At 40.6% G+C, this 16,138-nt stretch overlaps 1 protein-coding gene across 2 annotated transcripts in view; it reads left to right on the top strand.

The window, feature by feature from the left end:
* Positions 1 to 15,209, top strand: part of TAFAZZIN (tafazzin, phospholipid-lysophospholipid transacylase) — a 69,427-nt gene extending 54,218 nt beyond the window's left edge. For both annotated transcript variants that reach the window (XM_053695953.1, XM_053695954.1), the window contains exon 11: positions 14,462 to 15,209. In XM_053695953.1, the coding sequence (XP_053551928.1) occupies positions 14,462 to 14,563 (102 nt within the window). In that variant the 3' untranslated portion in view covers positions 14,564 to 15,209. The remainder of the gene's footprint in view (positions 1 to 14,461) is intronic.
* Positions 15,210 to 16,138: the final 929 nt, after the last annotated feature.

Below are 16,138 nucleotides of genomic sequence, written 5' to 3'. Positions count from 1 at the left end.
ACCAATGCAAGGCTGGAACAAGGGAAAGCAGGCCAAGAAACCTGCCACTGCTACCAAGACTGCATGAAATGTTGGCCCCCGATCCGGGACCGGATCTGGTGGGGGGCAGACTCTCTCTCTTCGCTCAGGCTTGGGCAAGAGATGTTCTGGATCCTTGGGCGCTAGAAATAGTCTCCCAAGGTTATCTTCTGGAATTCAAAGGACTTCCCCCAAGGGGGAGGTTCCACAGGTCTCAGTTGTCTTTAGACCACATAAAAAGACAGGCATTCTTACATTGTGTAGAAGACCTGTTAAAAATGGGAGTGATTCATCCTGTTCCATTAAGAGAACAAGGGATGGGGTTCTACTCCAATCTGTTCATAGTTCCCAAAAAAGAGGGAACGTTCAGACCAATCTTAGATCTCAAGATCTTAAACAAGTTTCTCAAGGTTCCATCGTTCAAGATGGAAACCATTCGAACTATTCTTCCTTCCATCCAGGAAGGTCAATTCATGACCACGGTGGATTTAAAGGATGCGTATCTACATATTCCTATCCACAAGGAACATCATCGGTTCCTAAGGTTCGCATTCCTGGACAAGCATTACCAGTTCGTGGCGCTTCCTTTCGGATTAGCCACTGCTCCAAGGATTTTCACAAAGGTACTAGGGTCCCTTCTAGCTGTGCTAAGACCAAGGGGCATTGCTGTAGTACCTTACTTGGACGACATTCTGATTCAAGCGTCGTCCCTTCCTCAAGCAAAGGCTCACACGGACATCGTCCTGGCCTTTCTCAGATCTCACGGATGGAAAGTGAACGTGGAAAAGAGTTCTCTATCTCCGTCAACAAGGGTTCCCTTCTTGGGAACAATAATAGACTCCTTAGAAATGAGGATATTTCTGACAGAGGCCAGAAAAACAAAGCTTCTAGACTCTTGTCGGATACTTCATTCCGTTCCTCTTCCTTCCATAGCTCAGTGCATGGAAGTGATCGGGTTGATGGTAGCGGCAATGGACATAGTTCCTTTTGCGCGCATTCATCTAAGACCATTACAACTGTGCATGCTCAGTCAGTGGAATGGGGATTATACAGACTTGTCTCCGAAGATACAAGTAAATCAGAGGACCAGAGACTCACTCCGTTGGTGGCTGTCCCTGGACAACCTGTCACAAGGGATGACATTCCGCAGACCAGAGTGGGTCATTGTCACGACCGACGCCAGTCTGATGGGCTGGGGCGCGGTCTGGGGAGCCCTGAAAGCTCAGGGTCTTTGGTCTCAGGAAGAATCTCTTCTACCGATAAATATTCTGGAACTGAGAGCGATATTCAATACTCTCAAGGCTTGGCCTCAGCTAGCGAGGGCCAAGTTCATACGGTTTCAATCAGACAACATGACAACTGTTGCGTACATCAACCATCAGGGGGGAACAAGGAATTCTCTAGCGATGGAAGAAGTGACCAAAATCATTCTATGGGCGGAGTCTCACTCCTGCCACCTGTCCGCTATCCACATCCCAGGAGTGGAAAATTGGGAAGCGGATTTTCTGAGTCGTCAGACATTGCATCCGGGGGAGTGGGAACTCCATCCGGAAATCTTTGCCCAAGTCACTCAGCTGTGGGGCATTCCAGACATGGATCTGATGGCCTCTCGTCAGAACTTCAAAGTTCCTTGCTACGGGTCCAGATCCAGGGATCCCAAGGCGGCTCTAGTGGATGCACTAGTAGCACCTTGGACCTTCAAACTAGCTTATGTGTTCCCACCGTTTCCTCTCATCCCCAGGCTGGTAGCCAGGATCAATCAGGAGAGGGCGTCGGTGATCTTGATAGCTCCTGCGTGGCCACGCAGGACTTGGTATGCAGATCTGGTGAATATGTCATCGGCTCCACCTTGGAAGCTACCTTTGAGACGAGACCTTCTTGTTCAGGGTCCGTTCGAACATCCGAACCTGGTTTCACTCCAGCTGACTGCTTGGAGATTGAACGCTTGATCTTATTGAAGCGAGGGTTCTCAGATTCTGTTATCGATACTCTTGTTCAGGCCGGAAAGCCTGTAACTAGAAAAATTTACCACAAAATTTGGAAAAAATATATCTGTTGGTGTGAATCTAAAGGATTCCCTTGGGACAAGGTTAAGATTCCTAAGATTCTATCCTTCCTTCAAGAAGGATTGGAAAAAGGATTATCTGCAAGTTCCCTGAAGGGACAGATTTCTGCCTTGTCTGTGTTACTTCACAAAAAGCTGGCAGCTGTGCCAGATGTTCAAGCCTTTGTTCAGGCTCTGGTTAGAATTAAGCCTGTTTACAAACCTTTGACTCCTCCTTGGAGTCTCAATTTAGTTCTTTCAGTTCTTCAGGGGGTTCCGTTTGAACCCTTACATTCCGTTGATATTAAGTTATTATCTTGGAAAGTTTTGTTTTTAGTTGCAATCTCTTCTGCTAGAAGAGTTTCAGAATTATCTGCTCTGCAGTGTTCTCCTCCTTATCTGGTGTTCCATGCAGATAAGGTGGTTTTACGTACTAAACCTGGTTTTCTTCCAAAAGTTGTTTCTAATAAAAACATTAACCAGGAGATTATCGTACCTTCTCTGTGTCCGAAACCAGTTTCAAAGAAGGAACGTTTGTTGCACAATTTGGATGTTGTTCGCGCTCTAAAATTCTATTTAGATGCTACAAAGGATTTTAGACAAACATCTTCCTTGTTTGTTGTTTATTCTGGTAAAAGGAGAGGTCAAAAAGCAACTTCTACCTCTCTCTCTTTTTGGATTAAAAGCATCATCAGATTGGCTTACGAGACTGCCGGACGGCAGCCTCCCGAAAGAATCACAGCTCATTCCACTAGGGCTGTGGCTTCCACATGGGCCTTCAAGAACGAGGCTTCTGTTGATCAGATATGTAGGGCAGCGACTTGGTCTTCACTGCACACTTTTACCAAATTTTACAAGTTTGATACTTTTGCTTCTTCTGAGGCTATTTTTGGGAGAAAGGTTTTGCAAGCCGTGGTGCCTTCCATTTAGGTGACCTGATTTGCTCCCTCCCTTCATCCGTGTCCTAAAGCTTTGGTATTGGTTCCCACAAGTAAGGATGACGCCGTGGACCGGACACACCTATGTTGGAGAAAACAGAATTTATGTTTACCTGATAAATTACTTTCTCCAACGGTGTGTCCGGTCCACGGCCCGCCCTGGTTTTTTTAATCAGGTCTGATAATTTACTTTCTTTAACTACAGTCACCACGGTATCATATGGTTTCTCCTATGCAAATATTCCTCCTTAACGTCGGTCGAATGACTGGGGTAGGCGGAGCCTAGGAGGGATCATGTGACCAGCTTTGCTGGGCTCTTTGCCATTTCCTGTTGGGGAGGAGAATATCCCACAAGTAAGGATGACGCCGTGGACCGGACACACCGTTGGAGAAAGTAATTTATCAGGTAAACATAAATTCTGTTTTTTTCTGCTGCTTGCAATGGGTACCCCTCTTTCCTGCTCCAGATTAATCTGTTCTATATTTCAGGTTGTATGCTGCTTTTGCTGTGCTTATTTGAGGGTTTCCTCTATTTCTCTTTATCTTTGTGGCAATGATAAATATAAAGAACTGCAATGTCTTCTGGCTAATTTTAAGTTGTCTCACAAATCTGTGTTGTGCTCTTATAGAGAGTCTTCTAAAAATAGTTCTATGACATCTTCTTTAAATGGACATTAAACACTAAATACATTTTTAAGCATAGTATTGAGATTATACCCTGGCTCCTTCTAGTCATGGGTGCTAACCTAGGTCCCAAAATGGCAGTACCCATTATTAGAGGAAGTTGTATAAAATGTATTTAGTGTTTATTAATGTCCCTTCAAGATCAAGCTATCCATCCTTGTTCCCTTGAATTCTACTGTTTTGTATGATATGCATTGTTTATTTTGTATGAGTCAACATTTTGCAGGCTTTTTTAAATTGTCGAATATCCCTTTAAGGACAAATTTATGAGTATTGTGATAAAAGTTTTAATGCTATTTCAAATGTGGAAATGGTTTCCCCTGTCCCCAATATGGCTGTCCCCAATATAACCAATTTTTGTGGAGTTAAAGGTTTAATTCTTAAATAGGTTTCAATCTTCCAATTTCTCTCTTTACTTAAAGTGCCTTAACTTGTATGTACCTTATCCAAGGAATAACACTCTTCATTTGAAGGATAAAACTTCCTTTAAGAATTATATGGACAGATGGGCTGAGATTGCCTTTACTAATGTATTTGTAAGGTATTTCCATTTGTTTTTAGTAAATCCATTTCTGCTGTTGTGTTGCCAGCACTTTAATTATCTTGCTTGAAAACATTAACAGAACAATGCCAGGTTCTTAAATACGAATAAACACACTCTGGGCAAGAATTGTTCTTTTTCAGTTGTTTTGTGTGTGTGTGTGTTTGTTTTTTTAAACTGAGATCTATCCATGTAAACTCTCCAGTTGACCATTTTAAAAATACCAACTTTGTATCCAGGTCTACTTGTCCTTTATTGCTTAATGCCTTGGCTGCAGATAATGACTCAATGACTATTATTATAGAGGTCCCATGTGGGGAAATAACTCTTCATAAAAAGTTTAAATCCTTTACTTTCAAAGCAATATATTGTCCTTTGGTATAGTTATAAATGTGCCAGTAAGTGTGCTTTAAGTCTAAACATAGATCTTTGAAGAATGTGTTTCTGAATATGCCTTAAGAAACCAAAGAGTTCTTCCTTAGGGAAACTCTTCTGTTCACAGGTTTGTGGGTTTTCAGACTATAGTATTTTTAGAGGTTTCATAGAAATCTATTTCTATGTATCTTGCGAATAGTATGAGAGCTATAGGATGAGCTTTTATTCCAAAGGACTTTGGGACTGCTTTATGATTTCTTGTATCTCTCAGGACCCCATTTGGGTGAAGGCCCTTTGTGCCTGTGTTGTTGTTGTTATTATTATTATCGGTTATTTGTAGAGCGCCAACAGATTCCGCAGCGCTATAAACAAAGTGGGAGTACAACAAAACAAATATAGGAATCAAATGGGTAGAGGGCCCTGCCAAGAGTTGCACTGTTGTAGTCCGCTCTTAAGAAGGTGATCTACAAACAGCTAGACTCTTAGGCTTACATGCTAATGGGGTTCAGGGGATAGCGATGGAGGAGTGGAACTGGTATAAAGTAAGGTTAGCATAGGTTGTAAGCATCCCTGAACAGTAGAGTCTTTAGGGAGCGCTTGAAGCTTTCAAAACTAGGTGAGAGTCTTGTGGAGCGAGGCAGAGAGTTCCACAAGATGGGAGCCAGTCTGGTGAAGTCCTGTAAACGGGAGTGCGATGAGGTAACCAGAGAGGAGGAGAGTAGGAGGTCATGAGCAGAGCGAAGGGGACGGGAGGGAGAGTATCTGGAGACAAGGTCTGAGATATAGGGGGGAGCAGTGCAGTTGAGGGCTTTGTATGTCAGAGTGAGAATTTTGTGTTTGATCCTAGAGGCAAGAGGAAGCCAGTGAAGAGATTGGAAGAGGCGTGCAGCAGATGAAGAGCGATGTGTAAGGAAGGAGTCTGGTAGAGGCATTTATTATGGACCAGAGAGGACAGAGTTGCAGTAATCGAGGCGGGAAAGAATGTGAGAGTGGATTAAAATCTTAGTTGTGTCTTGTGTAAGGAAATGTCTAATTTTAGAGATATTTTTAAGGTGGAAGCGGCAGGCTTTAGCCAAGGACTGAATGTGAGGAGTGAAAGAGAGATCTGAGTCAAATGTGACCCCAAGACATCGGGCATGCGGGGTAGGTGTAATGATGGAGTTGTCGACAGTTATAGAGAGATTGGGGGTGGAGATTTTGGAAGAAGGGGGGGAAATGAGGAGCTCAGTTTTGGAGAGATTTAGCTTGAGGTAGTGAGAGGACATCCAGGAAGAGATGTGAGAAAGACAGTTAGTGACACAGTTAGCAAGGAAGGAGATAGGTCTGGTGCAGAGAAGTAGATTTGGGTGTCGTCGGCATACAAATGATATTGGAAACCGTGGGACTTTATTAGGGAACCTAGTGATGACGTGTAGATTGAGAAGAGAAGGGGACCGAGGACAGAGCCTTGCGGTACTCTGACAGAAAGTGGTGATGGGGCAGAGGAGGCCCCAGAGAAGGCTATACTAAAGGTACAGTTTGACAGGTAGGAAGAGAGCCACGAAAGGGCTGTGTCACCGATGCCGAAGGATTGGAGGGTTTGCAGCCAGAGAGGGTGGTCAACAGTGTCAAAGGCTGCGGACAGATCAAGGAGGATGAGCAGAGAGAAGTGGCCTTTTGATTTTGCTGTAAGTAGGTCATTGGTAACCTTAACAATAGCTGTCTCTGTGGAGTGATGGGGACGAAATCCAGATTGCAATGGGTCAAGAAGGGAGTTTAACGTAAGGAAATGGGATAGGCGTGCATATACTAGTTTTTCGAGAAGCTTTGAGGCAAGAGGGAGGAGGGAAATAGGGCGGTAGCTGTATGGGGAGGTAGGATCAAGGGAAGGTTTTTTGAGGATAGGTGTGACCAGTGCATGTTTCAGCGATGAGGGAAATATACCGGTGGTGAGGGAGAGGTTGAAAATGTGTGTAAGTATAGGGGTAAGGGTATCAGAGAGGGGTGTAGCTGTGAGGGGATAGGGTCAAGGGGACAGGTAGTGAGGTGAGAGCGCAGTATAAGTGCTGAAACTTCTTCCTCAGCAACAGGGGAGAATGAGCTAAGTTTAAGGTTATGTGGGTTGTGGTTGAGTGAGAGCATTTGAGGAAGTGAGAGAATGGAATTTTGTTGAGAGCTGATTTCATTTCTGATGGAGTCAATTTTGTTATTAAAGTGGCTGGCAAAGTCCTGAGCTGACAGAGAAGTTGTATTAGGAGGTGGGGGAGGGCGGAGGAGAGTATTGAAAGTGGAGAACAGACATTTTGGGTTTGAAGAAAGATTAGAGATAAGAGTAGAGAAGTAGTGTTGCTTATGGAGATTAAGGGCAGAATAGTAGGAGTTCAAGATGAATTTGTAATGAAGAAAATCAGCTGAACTCCGAGATTTTCTCCAGTGCCACTCAGCAGTACGGGAACATCTGCGTAGGTACCGTGTCAGAGGAGTATGCCAGGGCTGAGGATGAGTGTGTGATTTCCGAGCTTGTCAAGGATGGATTTATGGGTGGAATTATAGTGGCAGATAGATAGTTCAGGACAGGAACATATTTGGTAAGGAACAGTGTGATCGGTACCATGGATTTTATTCCAATCTGTTTATACAGGCAGTCCTCGGGTTACAGACATCCGACTTAAGTACAACTCGTACTTACATACAGAGAAAATAGAGCTTTATCGACAATCCTTTCCAGGATAATCCAAAATACTGAAAATCCAATTGTCACAAGGACAGAAAGTGATGTGAAATTTTCTGAACAGGGGCACAGATAGCAAAACAAACTTTATCCTATGCTATCCAAAACAAAAAAAATGTTTGGCTAGAGTTTCACCTAAAAAAAGTGCCTGTTCCAACTTACATACAAATTCAACTTAAGAACAAACCTAAAGTCCCTATCTTGTACGTAACCCGGGGACTGCCTGTAGTTCCAAAGAAGGAGGGGACTTTTCTGCTCCTTCTGGATCTCAAAACTTTAAACAAGTTTTTGAGAGTCCCTTCTTTCAAAATGCAGACAATCATAGCTCTCCTGCTAGTTTAGGAGGGGTAGTTCATGTGTACTGTAGACTTGAAGTATGCCTCCCTGCACATTGTTCATTTGAACCATCTTTGGTTTTTGAGATTTGCTTTCTTAGACCATACTTATCAGTTTATTGCCCTTCCATGTGGTCTGTCCACGGCTCTCGTGCAGAAGCGCCAGTCAGCTGGTTTGAGGCTGCAACACATCGCTTATCCTAATGCTAGGGCGTGTATGCAGGTTGTGAGTTTGATGATAGCTGTTCAGACATGGTTCCTTTGTCCGGTTTCATATAAGGCTTCTGTATCTGTCTCTCCTTTGGCAGTAGAACATGGGTTATGAGGAAGCATCTATCCTGGGGATAATTATGAGCCAGGAAACTAGAGATTCTCTCTTATGGTGGATATCTCACTCCTTTCGTCATGTCTATAGAGGCCTCCTTTTGGAGACCAGTCTGGACAGTCATTTCTGCAGAAACTAGTATAGCTGGCTAGCGAGCAATGTAGGAGCTTTAGAAGGTGCTTCCAATCAGACCATGTCACAGCTATGGCATATGTCAAGTCATCAGGGAGAAATGTAAAATCTTTTTTAGATGGAGGCAGCCTGCATCATGTGATGGGTGTACTTTTTTCTAGTGGTCCTTTCAGCTATCCACATCCTGGGGGTAGACAATTGGGAGACTGGCTTTATTAGCTTCCAAAGTCGAGTCCTAGCAGCGTGGTCTCCCTCATCAGAAAGTATTTGACTAGATTGTTAGGCAATGGGGTTAGACAGAGAGTGATCCCATGGCTTCTCTTTTGAACAAGCTTCTCGCTATTGTACCAGATCATCAAGCAGCCCTGGTGCTTAGCCAACCTGATATAGATGTCAAGTTACTATCGGTAGATAAGTTCTTACTCACATATATCATCTATTGTTGCAGGGTCCTTTTCATCATCCTGACCTGAAATCTCTGGTATTGATGGCACATTGCCTTTACGTCTGATTTTATCTGATTTATTACCAGGTGTATCTACCACCAAGTGTGGTGTACCTGTTTTTCTTGGTGCCATGCAAAAGGTTACCGCTGGATGTCTTTTAGAATTCCTAGAGTATTGGAGTTTCTCCAACATGGTTTAGACAAAGGTTTGTCAGACAGCTCCTTAAGGGTCAGATCTCTGTCTTATCTCTTCTGTTTCAGAGGACTCTTGCTAATCTTCAGATGTTCAGACCTTTGTTCAGGTGGTTCAGCCTGTGACTCCACCTTAATTGGGCATTGCAGGTTCTTCAGTCCTGACAGTTTGAGTCTATGCATTCGTTTGATTTACAGTTGTTGTCCTGGAAAGTTCTGTTCTCCTCAGCCAAGAGCGTTTCAGAGTTGTTTGTGTTTTGCAAGCCATCAACTATCAATCGGGGAATTGCTGTTCCTTCTCTTTGTCTGGATCCTAAATTGGACAAAGAAAGATTTCTCGACCTTTTGGATTTGGCAAGAGCTTCAAAATACTATAGAGCAGGGGTATCAAGCTAATTTTATCCGGGGGCCACTGACCAAATGTTCTTCCCCCAAAGGGGCCACTTGAACAGAGTGAGTGCTCTGGAACTGGATATACTAGAAAGTAGAAGTGACATTTATTTATATTTATTTTGTGAGTGCCAAGTGAAATGATCATTCTGGAACTGAATAAAAAATCCAAGCAGTGCCTAATGGGAGTCTATACTGGAAAATGAATGGTTGTCTTTATATTTTATCTTGTGAGTGCCTATATAGATCATTAACTTGTTACACCTCTTAGAACCCTAAAAAAAAAGATTGGGTCAAATTAATAATTTACCAAATAAACAAGGAAGTGCCAGATTCAACTGTCTTGAGGGCCACATATGGCCCCAGGTCCGGTACTTTGAGACCACTGCTATAGAGAGATGACTAAATCCTTTCATTTTTCATCTGCACTTTTTGTGCATTTTTTGCTCTTTCAATGGGCCGGAAACCTTGATGGCATGGCTCAAAGATTTGATCAGAATAACTTATTTGGTGGTGTGGAAGTAACCTGAATGGATTATGGCTCATCCTACCAGACCAGTAGCTGCTTCCAAGGCTTTTCGTTACTCCTCCTTGGAACAGATTGTAAGTCGGCTACTTCATATTCTGTTCATGCCTTTGCCAAATTCTTTCACTTTAAAGTTTTCTCTTTAACTGAGGCAATTTTTGACAGGAAAGTTTTGGGCAATTGTGCCTGAAAGTTACATACCTTTCCTTAGTCTTGCCCATTCTGTAGTCATGTGGCCTTCAATGCTTTTATATAGAATCCCACAAGTGATGGCTCGTGGACTCCATTTAAGAAAGAAAAGATCATTCATACAATAAATTTATTTCTAGTCCACAAGACCCCTTTTTGTATTTGGGGCAGTAGGTTTGTTAGTTGCACCTAAAATGCCCCGCTTTGCTTTAATTTCCTTCCCTTTTTTCCTTGCCTTCTGTACTTTGCCATATATTTAACTATGGCTAAGTCGGGATGAGGCAAGCTCTGGAATTGTTAGAGGTGTTTTGCATGCTCCTCCTGGGCAGGCACATATATCCCACAAATGAAATAGTAACATGATAGATGAGGTTGAAAAAAAGACAGAAGTGCATCGAGTTTAACCTATACAAATGTTAATTTATCTTCAATAAAAGCTCCAGTTGATCTTAAATTAATACCATTAAAAAGGTGACCCATTTAACACCAGCAATGATATCCCTGAATTCTGTTTCTAGCCAGAAATGTATCTAAGATTTTGGCATTTATTTCCTCCTTAGATAATGGGTTCCACAATTTAATTACTCTTATAGTGAAAAAATGTTTCTGTTGCAGGAGATTAAATCTGCTTTCCTCCAGCCTTAAATTGTGACCTCTTGTCACAAACAATATTCTTGGAATAAACAGAGCTTCTGTCATCTCTGTATATGAGCCTTGAATATATTTTATATAAAGTAATCATGTCACCTCTCAAGTGCCTTTTTTTTCTAGAGAAAACAGACCCAGTTTGGCTAACCTCTCCTCATAGCTTAAATGATCTATTCCCCTTATTAGCTATGTTGCTCTTCTCTAAACTTTTTCTAAGTCTGCTATGTCTTTTTTGGAGATCGGTCCCTAGAACTGCACTCCATACTCAAGGTGAGGTCATACCAGGGATTTATATAGTGACACAATTATGCTTTACTCCCTTGCATTAATGTCTCTTTTAATACATGCTAGTATCTTATTAGCCTTAGAAGCCGCTGCCCTGCATTGTGCACTCATCTTTAGCTTGTTATCTACAAGTGCTCCCAAATCCCCTCACCATCGAGACAGCAATTAATTTATCTGGTAAGCATAAATGATGTTTTCCTACAGTTGAACTGTGATCACTACACAGTATGTACAGAATCAACCTGGAACCTCAGCAAATTGTTGTTTAATGTCATCACCAGTGAGCACTGCTGGTTCCAAGAAGAAACTGCCACTGATCCAATCAGCAGAGCTTGTCGCACTACTGGGTTATTCTTTGCAAGGCTAAACACATAGCGTTGCTGCATAGCTAGTGGATACAATGACATGATTGAACAAATTAGAGCAAGTAATTGTATCAATATCAGAAGCTTTTGGCAGAGCTGCAATAAAGGGCTTCCCATCTTGATGTGTGCCAGAGGTAACAAGGGCGCTTGCTGCCACCCATAACTAGTAAGCAGCATTGCTAAGACAGCAATTCATCCAGACATGTTGTCTCTGCCCAGAGATGTTCTTTTCTGTAAATTTCCCAAGAGCTTTAATGGGATAGGAAAGTCAAAATTAAACTTGCAGGATTCAGATAGAGCATTTAATTTTAAGACACTTTTAAATTCACTTCTATTTTCAAATGTAGTTTGTTCTCTTGTTATCCATTGTTGAAAACTAATATGCAAATATTCTACACTAGTGGGAGCTGCTGTTGATTGGTGCCTGCACACATTTGTCTCTTGTGATTGGCTGACTAGATGTGTAGTGCAATGCTGCTCCTTCAGCAAAGGATAACAAGAGAATGAAGCACATTTGATAATAGAAGTCAATTGGAAAGTGGTTTAAAGTGAAGTTCAATTTTCATTAATGAGTGCCGGTTTTTAAAAATACTTTTAAAAACAGGGGCACTTTCATTGATGAAAGTTTACATTGCACTGGATTTGAAGAAATACTTACCTTTTACTTCTGCAAAGCCGGATTGCCGATCCCAGCCTCGGTTCCTCTGTACTGACGTCAGAAATGACAAAACCGGCTTCCTCCAATCATGGCTTGCACCCCAGAGCGTCCAGCTCGTGATGCCCGGCTGTGATTGGAGGAAGCCAGTTTCGTCATTGCTGTGGTCTACAGCAGGAAGAGGAAGGAGGGGGATCGTCGATCCGGCTTTGCAGGAGTAAAAGGTAAGTATTTCTTCAAATCCAGTGCAATGTTAATTTTCATCAATGAAAGTGCCCCTGTTTTTAAAAGTATTTTTAAAAACCGGGCACTCATTGATGAAAATTGACCTTCACTTTAAAATTGTATGTTCTGTCCAAATCGTGAATGAAAATGTTGTGGTTTCCTGTCCCTTTGAGATAAAACTGCAAAATTGCTATTTATGTTGTCCAAAAAGCCAAAACGCACACAAGTATTTGTAATAGATACAGTAGTAACCACTGTGAAATTCAGCCTAGCTTATATTTTCCTGCTACTCCCCTTTTTGTTGTTATCTTTCTCTTGGCAAGGCAGAATGGCTTGGATACAGATTCATTTGTTTAATTACAGAATAATTATTAAGTTTGTTTCCATCTGGCTTGGGAAGCAGTTCCAGGCCAGTTACAGAATTTGGACTATCTTTTCCAGAGGATATTCAGATGAAAATCTACACCATGTTCTGTGCAGAATAAATAAAAAAATAAGGGGAAAAAAAAAAAAAGTTCAAGTCTCTATTCTTTTCATTGTTAAAGGGACACTGAACCCAATTTTTTTCTTCCGTGATTCAGATAGAGCATGCAATTTTAAGAAACTTTCTAATTTACTCCTATTATCAATTTTTCTTTGTTCTCTTGCTATCTTTATTTGAAAAAGAAGGCATCTAAGCTAAGGAGCCAGCCAAATTTGGTTTGAAACCCTGGACAGCACTTGTTTATTGGTGGGTGCATGTATCCACAAATCAGCAATAATAACCCAGGTTGTTCACCAAAAATAGGCCGGCATCTAAACTTACATTCTTGCTTTTCAAATAAGGATACCAAGAGAATGAAGAAAATTTGATAATAGGAGTAAATTAGAAAGTTGCTTTAAATTGCATGCTCTATCTGAATCAGAAAATATATAATTTTTTTTGGTTGTGTCCCTTTAATTCATCACTTGTTTAGACAAATCTCACATAATATGGCACAGGAGCAACTTTGATTATTTATTTAACCCCTTTGCACATGTTATTTGATTTGGAGAATATGGGTGTTTCCCTGCTCTTGATTGGCTTATCAGCAATATGCTCATCTGGTGTGGCACAGGAGCACAATTTTGAATGATATATTTAGAAAATAAAATTTTTAACAAAATAAAGCATGTCATTTTTATGCTATAATTTCCCTTTTAAAGGGCTATTAAATACAGTAAAATTGCATAACCAAGGCAGAATAAGGAGTGGGTCCTCCTGGGAGACTCTATTTCAAATTTCCCACAGCTAGGCAGGTTGGTTCCCTTGACCTTCTATCTACTTTAGTCCTTGAAAGTCAAAGTCCTTATTTAATATGGGATCGAATAGTAAAAAGATTTCCTGCCATCTCCAGTATACCTTCTCCCTTGACCCTAATCTTGCATATATCAGCATTTTTGTAGGACAGAGGTAACACCTATGGTTCTTTATACTATTCACACTCTAATACCTTGTTTTACTGTACTAGAGAATGGTAGACTGAAACAGGGCAGATTCAGGACTACAATTTTTTTGACCTAACACACTTCATTCCTAGTCACCCATCGAAAGCTAAACTTAATAGACCTCTTACTCCATTTGAGGATCTTTGCCACATACAACTAGAGGCAACCTTTCAGCCGCCTATAAGAAACTCTTCTCTCATTCCCACCACGTACCCTCTTATAAGTGGAAGTACCGAATCTCAATGATTTGATACATTTTGTTACTTCGATAATATAATTAGAAAAACAATACTTTTTGATGCAACTGCTTCATAATTATTTTACTATAGAATTTATGAGATGAATATGCAGAGTTTGAGCAATAATTTGATAACCCTTATATACTGCTTTATTGTGCTATTTACTTGCAATAATGTAACACAAAAGCTGTACAGTGCCATTAGCCACTTGATGGTTCTTTGTATCTTGATATCCCATATTTGTAATATGTTGAATTGCTCTAATGCGTTGTTTTAACTTAATCATTAAAGTTTAAACCCCCCACCCCCAAAAAAAGAATTTCATAGCCAACAAGGGCATATTAAAAAAACAAAAATCAATGCAATAGTGATATAATAATGAGCAGTAGGTTTTTCTCATAAATTTCAAAATGTATTTCAATTTGCCTACTGTATCATGTGACAGCCATTAGCCAATCAGACTCATATACGCACATGCTCAGTAGTAGCTTGTGCCTTAGGAAGTGTGCATATAAAAAGACTGTGCACAATTTGATAATGAAAGTAAATTGGAATGTCTCTTTCAATTACATGATCTATCTGAATCATGACAGTTTAATTTTGACTTTATTGTCGCTTTAACAGTTCTCTTGTATGTCACATACTTGCTGTAGCGCTTCATAAGACGATTGCATAAGCCAACTACAAAACTATGAGGATGTGTTCACAAATTATCTATTTTTTTGTCTTGCAGGTAGAGATGCGGAAAGCAATAACAGATTATATCCAGGTAGAGCTGCACAAGCTGCAGTCCCAAGCAGAGGCACTACACCAAAGTTTCCAGCAGCAGAGATGACCATATTATGCCTTTTACCGACACATCATGTTCTCCAGAAACCAGCTGCCTTTCCTACATATACAGTCCTACGGGGACTTTTAGCCACAGGGACTGAATACCAAGAGTTGAATCTCACAGGAATTCTCAATAGTTGCTGCTAACTGGGACATTGATGAGGTGTCCAATGCCTTAGCGTATGGAAAAGAAATGGGATAGGGTTAAGTTTTTAATAAGTATGTTAGTAAATTGCTCATTCCTCTGTTACACGTTGCACTGAAATGGTTAAATCAACAAGTGACCTCATTTGATTTTTTTTTTTATTTATAATGACTGATCTCCTCTCCGTCATCCACTGAGCTGTTGTGCGTTCAAATGAGTATTTTCTAAATCTGGTTTTAGTCTTGATGCCAAAAATATTTTTAATATAGTCCTACAAACCCCGCTACTGTTAACTGTTTTTTGGAAGAAATTACTTTAGAAGATACATCCAATTGCCATCAAATGACTAAATAACTTAGGGGTTTTGGCCAGTGAAACATAATACATGTTGTCTCTTTTTAATAAAAAAAAATACTCCTTTTTTATACTAATTATTTATTCTGTGGTTGTGTTTAAGATATTTTCCACTTATACCCTTGCTTTTCCAATAAATTGAATGATTTTATTCTTTGTTTTTATTTATGTATTTTTATATTTTTAAGATTTTATGGATTACGCTGTTAAATTTGCACAGTCTTTAAATATTCACACTTTCTGGGGTACAAGATCATACTGAGCATGTGCAGAAGCTCACATGGTATACGTATATTACTCTCTAATTGGCTGATGTCTGTGGGACAGAAAATATAAAGGAAAAAAAAACAATTGACTGAAAAAAAAATCTACTGCTTTTGTGAAATTCAGAGTAGGTGTTATTGCATTGTCTTTTTATGATACACTTGTTAATTATGCAATTCTACTGCATTGAGTGAGCCTTTAAGGTGGTTTAGCACTGATTCAATTTAGTTATTACAAAAAATGCTTCCCCTAGTATTATTGTTGATGCAAAACTGATAATTCACCTTTTAGAAACATGTGACTGCTGATAATCTTAGGGGGAGTGTGAAGTAAACAAAAGTTTACATAAATTGCCTAAAAGTATTAACCCAAACCTCCCTGGTAGAAAGTAAAAAAAGCACAATTTTTAGATGTATTTCTCCTGTTAAGTGTGATCAGTCCACGGGTCATCATTACTTCTGGGATATTAACTCCTCCCCAACAGGAAGTGCAAGAGGATCACCCAGCAGAGCTGCTATATAGCTCCTCCCCTCTACGTCACACCCAGTCATAATCTTGCACCCAACTAATAGATAGGATGTGTGAGAGGACTGTGGTGATTTTACTTAGTTTTTATAACTTCAATCAAAAGTTTGTTATTTTAAAACAGCACCGGAGTGTGTTGTTCCTTCTCAGGGAGAATTTGAAGAAGAATCTACCTGAGTTTTTCTGTATGATTTTAACCGGAGTAGTTAAGATCATGTTGCTGTTCTCGGCCATCTGAGGAGTGAGGTAAACTTCAGATCAGGGGACAGCGGGCAGGTTCACCTGCAAAGA

The sequence above is a fragment of the Bombina bombina genome, chromosome 12 (assembly GCF_027579735.1).
Source record: "Bombina bombina isolate aBomBom1 chromosome 12, aBomBom1.pri, whole genome shotgun sequence".
In the NCBI taxonomy this organism is placed as follows: Eukaryota; Metazoa; Chordata; class Amphibia; order Anura; family Bombinatoridae; genus Bombina; species Bombina bombina.
The sequence above is the reverse complement of the archived record's forward strand: the minus strand, read 5'-3'. Positions and strand labels throughout refer to the sequence as shown.